General features: G+C 41.3%; 1 protein-coding gene across 3 annotated transcripts in view; it reads left to right on the top strand.

Annotated features, from left to right (window-relative positions):
* Nucleotides 1-16531, top strand: part of vps13a (vacuolar protein sorting 13 homolog A) — a 434277-nt gene that overhangs the window by 372835 nt on the left and 44911 nt on the right. For 2 of the 3 annotated variants that reach the window (XM_078214517.1, XM_078214516.1), the window contains exons 64-68: nucleotides 1196-1271; nucleotides 2160-2323; nucleotides 7075-7120; nucleotides 7202-7325; nucleotides 13459-13573. In XM_078214517.1, coding sequence (XP_078070643.1) covers nucleotides 1196-1271; nucleotides 2160-2323; nucleotides 7075-7120; nucleotides 7202-7325; nucleotides 13459-13573 — 525 coding nt within the window. Of the gene's footprint in view, nucleotides 1-1195; nucleotides 1272-2159; nucleotides 2324-7074; nucleotides 7121-7201; nucleotides 7326-13458; nucleotides 13574-13841; nucleotides 14461-16531 lie in introns of those variants that run through there. The other variant, XM_078214518.1, reaches the window with a different exon arrangement.

Here is a 16531-nt window from a genome sequence, read left to right as displayed (position 1 = left end):
GAACCCACGCAGACACGGGGAGAACGTGCAAACTCCACACAGACAGTGACCCAAGCCGGGAATCGAACCCGGGTCCCTGGTACTGTGAAGCAACAGTGCTAACCACTGTGCTACCGTGCTGCCCCTCTGGCACTCTGTGCACAATGTGGATTTCAGCATTACTCTTGCGGAGCAGGGCCTAATAGAGCTGGCAATGCGGGCTTCATAGGGACCGGAATGTCATCTTTAAAGAGCAGTAAAAAGAAACTCCTCCCCCACGGACATGGTGGACACGCTGCATACACTGGGGCAACGGGGCAAACCCCCCCCCCCCCTTCACACACAGGCTGATTAGGCATCACCCTAACCCCTGCCACACAGGAAACGGTCTGCCCCTACCCTCCTTTACATACATACACAAGCAATGGGGCACTGCCAGGGGCTATACTTCCCCTCAACTGCTTCAAGTTTTGTAGAAGTTGTTGCAAACCTCGCTGATATCATGTGAGGTGCAAAGTATGAATGTTCAGTGGTTGGGCGGGGGGGGGAAGTGGGGCAGCATATTGCGGGAAAGCCCTATAGTGAGATTCAAGTTCATTAAAATCTATTGAAATGAAAAGGTCAGGAACCTCATTACATTACGGGCGAGGGGCATGGAAAATTGAGAAATGAGATCTCGCTGCCATAAAGCTCTTTTTCAAACTTTTGGAGCCATGTCACCGTTTACACTGACAGCTAACAGTGGCTCAAAATTGCCCCCACAGAGGGAGAATTAATTAAATATTTAATGCAAAGTGAGGGCATGAAAAGTGGGATTTAGTGAGAGTAAGAGACAGAAGTTGAAATAAAAAATAATTTTAATTTCTTTTAAATGTCAACAATAATTAAAATCTAAAGAAATGAGATTCCATTGTCACAACAGTAAATTTTCACTGCCAGATTGGTTGCTTGGTAAGAATCAAGATTTATCATACTGTTTATTTATTTCAATGCTGAGTCTTTTGGCATGGTACAAGTGTAACAGAGCTTATCGGAAAGCAGAGCAACTCGACCAACAACTTTCTGATTTCCACTTTTAATTGCACCTATGTAGATACTGGAAATTACTGTCTAATTTACTCCATAATAATTAAGCACTAATAGCCTAACTGACTATTAAAACAAAATCCAGGATAAGATATAAATTGTTAAATAATTTTAAATTATTTTTCCTTAGGGAGCAATTCAAGGACCTGAGGAGTTCATGGAAGGAATGGCCTTGGGTGTAAAAGCATTGGTGGGTGGTGCTGTTGGTATGTATTTGCACTTTTTGAAAATAAATTGATTATACTTAATTGGTTAATTTTGCAAGAGCTGGTTCTCTTAATAAAGATATCAGTCTAAATTTTCAATTTGTTTATATTATGAGGTTATATATCTGTTTAGGTTTTTTGCATTCCTTTTTGCAGAATATTTCAAATTTAGCTACTTAACCATCCTTAAGCCCTGAAACCACCAGGGGGTTTCAATAGACTCCATTCCCACCGGCAAGGCCATCACATCTGTTCCCTGTTGGTGGGAACCATTTGTGATCCTTGCCAGTGAGGACCTCGACCGGTGAGGGGTCAAGGTAAATGAGCCCGGACAATAACACCCAGGTCTCGTTAATGCCATGCTAACCAATGGCAGGAGTTTGTGGAAGAGTTGAAAGAAGGACATGTGATGACATTTCCCAGAATATATCCAGCTAGAGTTGGCAATTCAAAGACACCTAATTGTTGAGAATAGCAGTTAAGAACCACAGACTTTTGTTTCAATAGCATTTCTGCTTCATTTTCTTTAAGAAACTGAACCAAGGCTTTGTTTAGTATGTCTGGCATGCTATTTTCTTCACCTCATGTAAATAATGCAAAATAATTATTCAGTATGCCTCGTATTTTATTTTCAATGACAATATCACTGTTATCAGTTTTCAAGTGGTTCACATTGGTCATGACCGCCTTTTCGTTCATTTCATGACTCATTTATTCTTTTTGAAGCTTTTCTGTTTCCTTAATTTTGCAAAGTTGACAAATCTTGCATACTGATTCTTTGCACATAAATAAAATCAAAGAATGTTGAAAAAATATAATAAGTATACATGAGTAAATTGTGGAACTGTTTTCGTTCATAATATTACTAATTCTAAACCGTTCTTGCAGGTGGTATTGCTGGTGCTGCTTCTAGGATAACTGGTGCAATGGCAAAAGGTGTAGCTGCCATGACAATGGATGAAGAGTACCAGCAGAGACGGAGAGAAGCCATGAACAGACAACCAAGTGGAATTAAAGAAGGCATTGCACGTGGGGGAAAAGGCTTGGTATCGGTAGGATTTGCTAAATTACATTCTCGCACCCCCGACACCACCAGCAACATAGTGCATGATATAGAAACATACATATACAGCAATAGGAATAGAGCATTTTAGCCCCTCAAAGCTTGTTCCATTATTCAATGAAATAGATGACCTGTGACTTTACTTCATATACCTGCCTTTGTTCCGTGTACCTTTTGGTTAACAAAAATTTATCAATCTCAGATTTAAATTAGTCATGAACTTAGAATCAGCTGCCACTAGCAGAAGAGTGTTCCAGCCTTTTACCACCTTTAGTCTATGAAAGTATTTCCTAATTTCACCTCTAAAAGGCTGAACCCTGACTTCTGGCCTTGTCCCCAACCAGCACCGGTGGATTTCCAAGTTCTGATCTTACCAGCTAGTGGAGTGATGTGAAACGTGCCACGGGACATCAGAAAGCTCATTTTAATACATTAGCATGTCATTAGCTAGCAGATTCATTCATAGGAGCAAGAACAGGCATTCAGCCCCACAAACCTGTTTCATCATTCAATTAGATCATGACTAATCATATTGTAACTCCATCTAGCCACCTTAGTTCCATGATCTTAATACCCTTGCTAACAATAAGTCTGCTGCTCTCCATTTTGAAGTATTCAGTTTTCCTAATCTAGCTTTGTGGATGTGATATTCCCAGAAGAAAGCCTTGAAGGAGGAAAGAGCGTTAGAAGTAGAGAAATTTAGGGAAGAGAATTTCAGAACAGAGAGCCTAGACAGGTGAAGTTATATCTTCCAAATAATGGCATGATCAAAATCTGAAATGCTCAATAGACCAGAAATGACCTAATATAGAAATCTAATGGGATTGTAGGTCTGAAGGAGATTACAGGGATAGGAAGAGATGAGGCCATGTGGTGAGAATTTTTAGATCAACATGTTGCTTAAACACAAGCCAGCATAGATCACCAAACCACAGGGGAGATGAGTGAGCGGGACTTAAACACTGCATATTATATTCCATTCTGAGCACCACATTTCTAGAATAATTTCAAGGCCTTGAAGAAAGAACAGAAGCAACATTTTAGAATGAAATCAGGGATGAGGGACTTCAATTATGTGGAGAGATTCAAGAAGCTGGGTTTGTTCTCCTTGGAGCCAAAGAAGGTTTTGGAGGAATTTAAAAGAGATCATAGGAACAGAAGTACGTTATTCAACCTGTCGATCCTACTCCGTCATTCAATTAGATCATGTTTGATCATCTACCTCAGCCCCTCTTTCCTGTGCTTTCATCATATCCCTCAATGTCATGAGTTTCCAGAAATCTATCAATTTCTGTCTTGAACATGCTCAATGATTGAGCTTCCACAGCCCTCTGGGGAGGAGAATTCCAAGGATTCTCCACCTTCTGAGTGAATAAATTCTTTCTTGTCCCATTCTTAAATAGCCTGCCCCATATTCTGAGACAATGTCCCCTGGTTCTCACATCACCAGATAGGGAAAATATCCTGTTGACATCTACTGTGTCAAGCCCTGTAAGTTTCAATGAGATCACCTATCAACTTCAAAACTCAGAGAATACAGGCAGTTTCCTCACTATCGCCTCATAAGAAAATTCCGCCATCCTTGGTTATGCTCCATCGCACTCCCTCTAAGTATATCCTTGCTTAGATAAGGAGACAAAAACTGTGCACAATGTCCCAGGCGTGGTGACACCAAGGCTCTCTATAATTGCACCTTTCCTTCTGTATTCAAATTCCCTTCCGATGAAGGACAACATACCATCTGTCTTCCTTATTGATTGTTACACCTGCCTCCCAGCTTTAAATGACTCATGAACAAGGACACCTAGGTCCCTTTAGACACCACTACTTCACAATCTCTCCATTTAAGAAATATTCTTTCTGTTTTTTTCCACCACAGTGGATAACTTCCCACGTATTCACATAATATTCCATCTGCCATGTTCTTGCCCATTCACTTAGCCTGTCCTAGTCTGCTTGAAGCCTTGCATCCTTCTCACAACTTATATCCCCATCTAGCTTTGCATCATCAGCAAATTTGCAAATATTACAATTGGTTCCCACATCCAAATCATTGTATAAATTGTAAATAGCTGTGGTCCTAGCACTGATCCTTGTGGTAACCCACTAGTATATCTACCATCCTGAGAATAGCCAATTTATTCCTTTTCTCTGCTTTCTGTCTGTTGAACAATTCTCAATCCATACTAGTATGTCACCCCCAATCCCATGTGCTCTAATTTTGTTTACTAACCTATATGATACCTTATTAAAAGCCTTCTGAAAATTCCACTGGTTCTCCTTTATCTATGCTACAAATAACATCCTCAAAAAGCTCCAATAGGTTTGTCAAACCCTTTCATAAATCTTTTCCTCTATTTTCTCGATAGGGGATTTTCACAGTAACTTCATTGCAGTGTTAATGTAAGCCTACTTGTGATACCAATAAATATTTTTCTAAAATGTTCTTCATGCCCCCATATATGTTTTATGCCCAACATCCTCTGTATCCCCTTGCCCACTCACCAAGAATCCATATGTACAGAGCTCCTGGAGCTCTGTAATGTTAGGAAGTCTTTGAGATGCTCATAAAACTTTCAAAATAAAGAAACATATTCAGTAACCATTTTAAAAAATCCTATTAATGGCCATGAAACTGTCAAAATAAGCAAGCCCACAGCAACTTTCACAGCTGTGTGAACAAACCCTTCTAGGCAGACTTCATTAGTGAGGTTTGGAGCTCAGCCGAACTTGCATAAGATTCTGTTAAATGACTATCAATTACCTCTGCAGAGCTGTCTCCATTACTGGACCAAGCATTCATAAAAGGATTCCATTTCATAGTTGTGTCAACAAACCTTTCAGAAGCCTTTAGAGTCTTTTGAAGAGTTTAGCCATCTGTTCAAGCTTTAAATCAGGGAAACAGATCTCAGACTGCCATTAAATGGAACAATTAAGTCAGAACCGACACAGTCGGATCTGAATGTCAATATTGTTCAATGCACAAAGTATCTGAAGACTTTACCACTTTCCTAATGCTGGTCAATTTAATGGTTACTCATCTATTAAGAACAAAGTCCTATCATAAATCACTGCATTGAAAATATATGTAGCTTATCATAACTCTTCATGACACGCGAAGTTGGCAACACCTTTCAAACTTTCCTGTCGAAAGGTTTTCTGCTCCAGACTAAGGTTCTACTATGGTTCACAACATCTCTCAACTGGTATGAACAACTTCACCTCCAGAAGGCAGCTTGAATCTATCAAAATTACAGGGCAGGGTCTGAAATGCTGTCCCTACTCATCAGCAATGGAGCCAGCAAGGTCGGGACAGCTATGTGCACGCTCGCTCTCCACACCCTTATCCCACACTTTCCAGCAATAGGAATGGATGTGTGATGCTCATAATCAGGTCCAATACACCAAGTTTCTGCCAGCCTGCCTCTGCTCCTATATGGACGGAAGCGTGAAAGTCCAGCCCTTGGTCTCCACATGGAATGTGCAGTGGTTATTCCAGCAATGCAGTCATGAAAAAGCTCACCTGTGATCGGTAAATTGGTGAAAATTAGCACAAGCATATTGGTGTCTCATGTTGTTTCTTTCACCAACTGATATAAATCCTGTTTTGATAGTCACTACCAAGACACTCTTCTTGGACATTGAAGTTCCCGATCAAGAGTTGATTCTGTGCACTTGTCACCATCAATACTTCCTCCAACTGGTGTTCAGCATACAGTACTGATTCATCAGCTGACTCCAATGGTTACTTCATCTCTTCAACCCATTCCCTTGACACTATACCACTGTGCAGCTAGCCACGTTAGGACTGTTCTGCCTGAAGGACATAGTGGCTTAAATGTGGGCCACTTTGTTATTTGACTGTTAGACAGCTTTTCTTTCTCTGGCACAAGTTTCCATATTTTAATAAAAAGGGCAGTGCAGGTCCACAGAGCTCAGCGGGCCTTTGCTGTAATCATAGAATCACTATAGCACAGAAGGAGGCCATTTGGCCTATTGAGACTGCACTGATTCTCCAGGCCCTATCCCCATAACCCCATGTATTTACACTGCTGATCTCCCTAACTTGCACATCTTTGGACACTAAGGGGCAATTTAGCATGGCCTAACTTGCACATCTTTGGACTGTGGGAGGAAATCAGAGCACCCCAAGTAAACCCATGCAGATACAGGGTGAACATGCAAATGCCATACAATCACCCAAGCCCAGAATTGAACCACTGTGCCACCTCACCACCCACACATGATGCAATCAAGTGGTCTGTCCAGTTTTAACATTATTATCCTCTGCAGGTGCTTTAGACAATTGAGAAGCTTGCTGGGGCAATTTAGAGGGTAGTTCAGAATTAATCTCGTTAGCATGGAACTGTAATGAAAGCAGATTTTTTTAATGAACCAGTAAGATTTTTATGATAATGCAACAGCTTCAAGGTTTCCTTTACTGATACCAACTACTTATGTGCAAATTTATTGAAAGATTGAATTCAAAATTTCAAACTGCTGTGGTGGGATTTGAATGTGCATCCTTTCAATTATTTGTCCAGATTTCTGGATTACTAGTTTAGTATGTAAGCGCTGTAATACAGTCCCCTACTGCATAGATGGTTGCTGATTCTTTTGGTTGTTTCTCAAGATAGTTCAGAGTTGTATACTTTAACTATATTATGCCATAATACTGTAATATTCAACAAAAAGTTTGAAAATGTTATTTTATAATGTCATTTTTTAAAATCTTTTTAGGGCTTTGTGAGTGGAATCACAGGAATAGTGACAAAACCTATTAAAGGTAAAAAGAAAATTATTGTGATAATTTATCAAGTTTTAAATGTTCATAATTATGGAAAACTAAAGTATTTTAATTTTGTAGGTGCACAGAAGGAAGGTGCAGCTGGTTTCTTTAAAGGCATTGGCAAAGGCTTGGTTGGAGCAGTGGCAAGGCCCACTGGAGGCGTCATTGACCTGGCCAGCAGCACTTTTCAAGGGATAAAAAGGTAAAATATAAGGTGAAATCACATATAAATGGGAGAAATCTTCTCACGCCATGGGTCCTGACCACAGGACTGTAAGTGAGATGGAACTGCTTGTAAATGGGGCAGCTGACAATGAACAATTACATGGTGAGCAGCCAATTAGATATACAAGGTGTGGACCACGGCTAATTATGCAATGAGATAAGACAGGAAGTCACCAGCCCGACGCTATCTTGCAGTGGCAAAGGTCCAAATACTGTATTTGAACGGCAGCCAAACGGGCACCCACTCCCTGCAACATTTCAGAAGAAGGTCGAAAGATCTTGCAGAAGCTGCATTCTGGCTGAAATTTGAATGCATTGAGGCCATTAGTCTGACACATGGCTCCATCACACTTGCTCTGCCTTCAACCCGCCACCATTACACTTGACCAACTATCATTCATCCTAGAGCTTGCACCATTAGCATCGGTCATTTCTCTCTAACTGGAACCTTGACTTGCATCCATCATCCTTGAGTTGCCCTCTGTTACCCTCAACTCTCAAGACCTCACCATTGACCTGCACTGTAAAACCCTTGATCTCCCAACAATCACGCTTCATATACCATCTGTAAATATTGACTTTGCTTGTGTAGTCTGGCTTCTTCCCTCTGTCATCCACTATTCTCCATCCCTCTGTCAGCCACGCACGTTTCCCCTTTGACAGCCACCTCATCCCTTCCCTCAGCCATGCTCCTTTTCACAGCCATCATCCTCCCTCCATTGTCAGCCACGCCTGTTCCCCTTTCATAGCTAAAAGCCCGCACCAATGTCTCCTCTCCCCATTCAACAAAGTTCCCCCTACAGAAAAAGCAGCTCCTACCCGGTCCAAATCCACCAGGAAGTCTAGTTCACCTGTTGCATGCCACTTTTTAACCATCATGAATCCAAAGGCATGTGTTTCCCGTTTGCTGCGTACCTAATTCCTAAAATACAGTTTAACCTGGTGAACATAGAACATAGAACAGTACAGCACAGAACAGGCCCTTCAGCCCATGATGTTGTGCCGAGCTTTATCTGAAACCAAGATCAAGCTATCCCACTCCCTATCATCCTGGTGTGCTCCATGTGCCTATCCAATAACCGCTTAAATGTTCCTAAAGTGTCTGACTCCACTATCACTGCAGGCAGTCCATTCCACACCCCAACCACTCTCTGCGTAAAGAACCTACCTCTGATATCCTTCCTATATCTCCCACCATGAACCCTATAGTTATGCCCCCTTGTAATAGCTCCATCCACCCGAGGAAATAGTCTTTGAACGTTCACTCTATCTATCCCCTTCATCATTTTATAAACCTCTATTAAGTCTCCCCTCAGCCTCCTCCGCTCCAGAGAGAACAGCCCGAGCTCCCTCAACCTTTCCTCATAAGACCTACCCTCCAAACCAGGCAGCATCCTGGTAAATCTCCTCTGCACTCTTTCCAGCGCTTCCACATCCTTCTTATAGTGAGGTGACCAGAACTGCACACAATATTCCAAATGTGGTCTCACCAAGGTCCTGTACAGTTGCAGCATAACCCCACGGCCCTTAAACTCCAACCCCCGTTAATAAAAGATAACACACTATCGGCCTTCTTCATAGCTCTATCCACTTGAGTGGCAACCTTCAGAGATCTGTGGATATGGACCCCAAGATCTCTCTGTTCCTCCACAGTCTTCAGAGCCCTACCTTTGACCCTGTAATCCACATTTAAATTAGTCCTACCAAAATGAATCACCTCACATTTATCAGCGTTAAACTCCATTTGCCATTTTTCAGCCCAGCTTTGCATCCTATCTATGTCTCTTTGCAGCCTACAACAGCCCTCCACCTCATCCACTACTCCACCAATCTTGGTGTCATCAGCAAATTTACTGATCCACCCTTCAGCCCCCTCCTCTAAGTCATTAATAAAAATCACAAAGAGCAGAGGACCAAGCACTGATCCCTGTGGCACTCCGCTAGCAACCTGCCTCCAGTCCGAAAATTTTCCATCCACCATCACCCTCTGTCTTCGATCAGATAGCCAGTTACCTATCCAATCGGCCAACTTTCCCTCTATCCCACACCTCCTTACTTTCATCATAAGCCGACCATGGGGGACCTTATCAAATGCCTTACTAAAATCCATGTATATGACATCAACTGCCCTACCTTCATCAACACACTTAGTTACCCCCTCAAAAAATGCTATCAAATTTGTGAGGCACGACTTGCCCTTCACGAGTCCGTGCTGACTATCCCGGATTAATCCGCATCTTTCTAAATGGTCGTAAATCCCATCCCCAAGGACCTTTTCCATCAATTTACCAACCACCGAAGTAAGACTAACTGGTCTATAATTACCAGGGTCATTTCTATTCCCTTTCTTAAACAGAGGAACAACATTCGCCACTCTCCAGTACTCTGGCACCATCCCCATGGACAGTGAGGACCCAAAGATCAAAGTCAAAGGCTCTGCAATCTCATCCCTTGCCTCCCAAAGAATCCTAGGATATATTTCATCAGACCCAGGGGACTTATCGACCTTCAGTTTATTCAAAACTGCCAGTACATTCTCCCTCCGAACATCTATTTCCTCCAGCCTATTAGCCTGTAACACCTCTTCCTCAAAAACATGGCCCCTCTCCTCGGTGAACACTGAAGAAAAGTATTCATTCATCACCTCGCCTATCTCTACTGACTCCATACACAAGTTCCCACTACTGTCCTTGACTGGCCCTAACCTCACCCTAGTCATTCTTTTATTCCTCACATAAGAGTAAAAAGCCTTGGGGTTTTACTTGATCCGACCCGCCAAGGACTTCTCATGTCCCCTCCTAGCTCTCCTAAGCCCCTTTTTCAGCTCATTCCTTGCTAACTTGTAACCCTCAATCGAGCCATCTGATCCTTGTTTCCTCATCCCTACATAAGCTTCCCTCTTCCTTTTCACAAGACATTCCACCTCTTTCGTGAACCATGGTTCCCTCACTCGGCCATTTCCTCCCTGCCTGACAGGGACATACCTATCAAAGACACCCAGTATTTATTCCTTGAAAAAGTTCCACTTTTCATTAGTGCCTTTCCCTGACAGTTTCTGTTCCCATCTTATGCCCCCTAATTCTTGCCTAATCGCATCATAATTACCTCTCCCCCAATTGTAAACCTTGCCCTGCCGTACGGCCCTATCCCTCTCCATTGCAATAACAAAAGACACCGAATTGTGGTCACTATCTCCAAAGTGCTCTCCCACAACCAAATTTAACACTTGGCCCGGTTCATTTCCCAGTACCAAATCCAATGTGGCCTCACCTCTTGTCGGCCTATCCACATCCACATGAAGTTGTGTTTTAATGAGCATGCATGATATGCTAATTAAAAATAGGTTCCTGCCGTCAAAAACTTGCATTGGCCTTGATCTACCAACTTAATAAACAACTTGTTCAATTTATAGCATTGTTTCCTTCTCCCAGGGATTTCACAAGATTCCGCCCCTCATTTCAAAAACATAGTGAATTCTTCACAATTTTAGAACCATTTTTGTCATGCCTTTGAATTTTAATCTTTTTCTCATCGTGATTAGGATTTGAGAGTGGATTATGGCTCTTTTCACAAGTTGTAAAGAAAATGTCATGCACAAAAATAAGTCAGCCTACAGAGGGGTAATGATTTTGTAAAATCTGATTTTAGAGAGGTGAAGGAATTGGGATTTGCTGTAACTGTTGGCCGCCTCGCCTGTCTGTAAAACAGCTAGACGATATGCAGTAGTATTTCTCTCACTAAGTGTTTTCAGTCCACCTACTGAAAGATTTTCGAAATGTTTATGAAAGCATGTCTAAGAATCAATATCCAGTTCAGACCACAAGGGGGTACTATTGTTATATCCTTGGTACTACTGATCATGTGGTTAGATATTGGCAAGACAGTCGCAGGGTGCCAGGTTGTGCATTGGTAATTCAGCCTGAGCAAGTGACAGAGAAGGGGATTGCATTGGTTGAAAGGTAATAGAATTTGTGGAGCACTTCCCAAATCAAGCTTGAATTTTGAAGCTTTATGAAACATCAGATATTCCCAGTGAAGGCCTTGGATTGTTTAATTTTTTACAACTGTTTTAAAGGAATGCTTTAAACCTTTTGGATGTTGTGATTTTTAGTACTAGACATGAAGCAGGCTTTCAGGAAAGTTTGAATCAGAAGAAACGATAAGGGGAACGATTCTTCGGCCCCGTGTGCGCAGATGCAAATCATGTTATGAATGGAGAATGATGACGGCAAGTGGGGGCAGGGGGTCTTTACTAATGAGTAAGAGATCGGGAGTGGGGGTAGGAGGGGCTTATAGAGTTGTCTGGAGATCTGGGTGCCCTATTTAAATGGTACCCCAATCTCAGAGGAGCCAACCTGGCCGGCATCTTTAGGTACATGCATCGCTTTCCCAGCGGGAATCTCCCCAAGTCCCAAAAAAATTATTAAGGCTGGTTTCTCCAGTCTCCTTTGCCCTGCCACGGCTGTCTGTGAGAATGGAGAATTTGGTGCTCAGCCAAAACTCCATTCACAGCAGCAGATCTGAAGAATCCCAGCTGAGGGGGAGGTCGGAGAATTCTGGCCTAAGTGTGGGTGGATTGTGATCTGGATTGTGCTGTCCCACTTGCTGGTAATTTCACTGCTTTTCCTACTGAGGACAACACTTATTTTTTGGAAGAAATGCGCCCTATATTTACTCATGTGCCACCTGGAAATGCAAATACAACTTAAAACACTCATACCCTGATGCTGCGCGCACGCGCGCACATACACACACCAACCCCCCACGCACCCCACACATGGACTCTGAAGCACAAAGCATACAGCTAGATTGTTAATAGAATAACAAGAAGCAAATCATGTAGTTAAATGGTTCCTTTAAGATGCACAAATTGCATTCCTGGATACATTCTCTCTTGTGGTTCTTTTTAGATGAATCTAAATTGAAAACCTCTGGATTTCCAGATGAGATTTGGTCAAGTTTCTGTAAAGGTGAATCTTTGCAGGTGAAAATGAATTCGTGCCTCTCACACTCCCTGGGAAGACTGGTTATTAGGCTGTGTTCTTTTCTGGGTGGATGAATGGCCCATTTTGTGTGATGGTTTCCAGATTGATCAGTCACTGCCTCGTTTTTGAAGTAATAAGGTTCCTTAGCTAAAGTTGGTTACGATTGTGTGACTATTTCTGTTGTCCACATAAACATTTTGAAATTAGGAGCCATGACTACACAATGGAGTTTTAATGGTAGCTGTTCACACCTGCTTGTAATAAACTGATTTCTCTGCACATCTCTTTCTTCAGTGTCAAGCTCACAGATACTGTCTGGGAGGCCAATGGTTTTGAGTTTTGGCAAATACACAGACAATGGGACTGTAAATTTGACAAGTGATTTCTCTCCAACAGGCCTATTCAAGGGAGGGCAACCCATCCACTGTAATTTACAGTGAGAACTTTCCAGAGACTTGAGACACTTCTTTGACAGAAATAACAATAGTCAACTAACTCTCATCGGCCACCTTTGCAGCATTATCCAATTTTTAAATTCAAGATTGTAAAGTCCACATGACCAGGGTACCCAACTCTCCTGAAGAAGGTTAAGAGACATTCTGGCAAGGGGGTCCATTAGAGCAGGGTTGGAGTGGTGCTACATATATCAGATCAGGGAGGGAGTGGAGGGGGATTAAAATTAAGGGGAAACGCCATCCCCACAGTATTCGACACTGGGTGGTGACTTCAAATACAGGACAATTGTGTAAAATAAGGGACGGTTGACTACAGTCCATATCTTGACAGTTAGGAATATGATATCCATGCTGGGCATGGCATTCTAATTCTTTTTAATATGAATTGGCTTTATGATGTGTTTCACTATGACAGAAATTTATTAAAAGAGATGAGAATATTCATTAATTCTAGTATATTCCATCAATTATTGAAGTTTCTGAAACAATTTTCGTGCTGGTTCACCAAGTGAAGCATTAGATATACTTTATACACTATCAGTAGTTTTCAATATTCATCCCTGCAAATTGCACTTTACATAGAATGAATGCTGTCAGCTGGAAATTATTATACACTAGGTTTTTTTCACATTTAGATGCACATTATTTAGATGTTTCCTTCTTTTGCTAGAGCTACAGAAACATCAGAAGATGTTGTGAGCCTTCGGCCACCTCGATTTATTCATGAAGATGGAGTAATTAGACCATATAGGTTGAGAGAAGGGATTGGCATGCAGATGTTACAGGTAATTGATTACAGTTTCTTGGCTCCATTTACTGTACAAGGGTATTTCTAATATTGAAAAATGAAATTTGCATTTGTTTTTTTTTACTTATGAGGATGTTTTAGAATGGTGTATGCTTCAGCACTGCTTACTGTATATACAATATGCACTCAGTATCACTGATATGGTGATTGTGTGCTTGAGTATTTTTCCAATGAAAGGTGGCACAGAAAACTGCAGTGAAACTAACCAGTTATTTTACTTCTTTCCTTCTTTACCACGCTTGCAGAAAGGAAAGGCCTGCAAAGAATGGAATAGGTTGACAATGACCATGCTGATGATTAATCTGATCAAATTGCTGTATACCATCAATGCATGCATTCATAACAGTCCAGTTGTCTACAGCCAATACCATAAGTAGTCTTGTTAGTGTCTTACTGTTCTATGATGTTTTTGTTTTTAGTTGAAAAGTTGCATACTGGAAAGTACATAGGGATAGACAGAAAAACGGACAGCATACCTGTATTCTTGAACATTTCGAACTAAAATACATGCAAGTTGCACAAATCAAAGAAGGCTGAGAAGAGAATTTTGCAAAACATATCTTTAGAGTAGGACATGTTCTCTTAGTGTTTGTTTACTCTCACTTTTGCAGTTTTAATTTGGTTCATTCTCTTGTCTTCTTGCTGTTTCTAATTCTGTGTTAAGTGTTGCAGTTTGTATTTAATAAGAATTGCATGCAAAACTCCAGGTAATTGTACAATTGTGAAGATACTGTAATAAAATTTTTGTTCAATTTTTATAGTTCCATTCATGTCACTCAGCATACTGCTTTGCCCTGTTCAACTTCTACATCTTTGCTTTCCAATTCACACTAGTACTACAACTAATAAAATCATAACGTGCACAAAAATGGCTTTTTATAATTTCTGTTTAGACATATAATAAGATATGAACCTGAAATTGGTTTAATACTCTAGTGTTGTTCTATAATTTCCTTACAAATTCACTACCTTTTGTGAAAGTGTGGTCAATTTTCAAAAATATTATTCCATTATCTTGCCACATTGTTGCTATGAGGAGGTGCTCTACATAAAGTGAACTATAATTTCATATTAGCCTAGAAACTGATTTTGAGCCATTGAGTCCTGAAAATTGTGTATTGTGTGTTTTCCAGGGTTCTAAAAGCTCTGGGTTAGATACCAAACTGCTTTGAACAATAAATTTGGCCATTTCAGGATTTAAGGAAATTGGTAGGGGGTGACCTGGGAGATGTCGGTGGTAGAAGGAACAGATGAGGAATTGATGTTGACATCACTACAACAGCCATGAATGAACCTCAGTGCGATGGATCGCTGTGGAGTGATTTTTTTAAAAAAGCATTTATCAATTTCTTTTCATCTGTTATTTTCATGTAAGAAGGGGTTTTGAAAAAAACAAAAATAAATATCAAATTTTATCACTTCCTCAGTAGCAATGGCAAAAATGTTAATATTTGTGAAATATTGCTTTCCTAATTTTCAGGATAATTTTAAATATGATTTGGTATATCGCTTGTAAAACACCTTTTAACCAAATAAAACTTATAATCTAGTCTCATGTTTTAAGTGACCTTTTAAGTGATAAAAGATAATGGGTGAACTTTTCCAGAGTGGCCCCTCTGCTCCTACTTTCTTACCTGAACTTTTTTCCAATCCTAATTTCCGACTCAGGCTAGGCAGTGTCGTACATCCCTGAGGCCTTGCATCAAGTGAAGCTTAGTTAGATATAAGGAGACCATGCCCCTTTTTTTTATGGCACCAGCTGTCATAAATCAGGTAAGTTAAAGGTCCAGTTAGTTTAAAGGTCCATCACAGACCAGGGAAATGGTGAGTGTATAAGGTAAGTGGGTTGGATCAGGCCTCCAGGGAGTTGGGTGTCATATCGGACCTCTGGAAAGGTGTAGGCTGGGGGAGTCACATTTGGGTCAGGCCTTAAAAGGGGCATTAGATCAGGCCAGACCTTGGTGGGAAGAGGGCAGCAGAAATCCAAGACTATTTAAGTTGCACTCCACCCCAAACAAATAAGAAATGACCTTGTTTGATCATGTTGTCTGAACATTTAAATTAATTCAAGTTTTTTTTTTGGATTCTGGAATGCACTGCCTGAAAAATTAATGAAAGCAATTTCAGCAGTAACTTCGAAATGGGATTTGGATATATACTTGGAATGAAAAATGTGCTAAACAATGGGGAAAGTGTTGCAGAGTGGAACTAATGGGATAGTTGTTTCACAGGACTGAGTGGCCTCCTTTGCTGTACCATTCATTCTCAGATGAACTGTCTTAGCACAGAACCATTTGGATCCCAATCTTGCAAGTAGCACATACTTGAGGAAAACCTGATTTAAGTGGCTAGTCAGCAAAAGCTATTAATGAAAAAATCATTTGATACATTCTCTGGCACAGTAGGAATGCTTTCTAGCATATTGATTGAAATCAGTCGCTCTGGGGAGCAATTAGTTGTCTTTATCCAAAAGGTACTGTTAAATGAACATTATATAACGGACATAATCTTACAAGAATTTGACAGTGTCAATTCAGGTGGAAAAAAACTGGTGTGGAACTGTCCAGCTCCACTGACCAATTTTCACTCTACATCTTGGTCACTTTTAACTGCCAAAAAAATGAGTTGCCTTGGTTTGTGCCATCACTCTGGCGAAACAGGACTCTTAGAGCTGGGAACAAGCACCACTGAGATCTGGGTGCTGGCTTCTTAAAGAATACCCCAATGATTGAAGAAAATGATCCCCCCCCCCCCCCCCCCCCCCCCCCCCGACACACACACACACACACACACACACACACCACTGAAGTATCTGTGACCTTTCCCAACCACACCCCTCCCCCCATCATTGCTGGCATCGGCTCTCTTCCACCCCCCCTTGCCAACCTGGCAATGCCAACCTGTGCTGGGGGAATTGCCAGAGCACTGCCTGGCT

This window comes from Mustelus asterias, chromosome 6 (genome assembly GCF_964213995.1).
Source record: "Mustelus asterias chromosome 6, sMusAst1.hap1.1, whole genome shotgun sequence".
Classification (NCBI taxonomy): Eukaryota; Metazoa; Chordata; class Chondrichthyes; order Carcharhiniformes; family Triakidae; genus Mustelus; species Mustelus asterias.
Note: the sequence above shows the minus strand (reverse complement) of the source record. Positions and strands in the feature narration are given on the sequence as shown.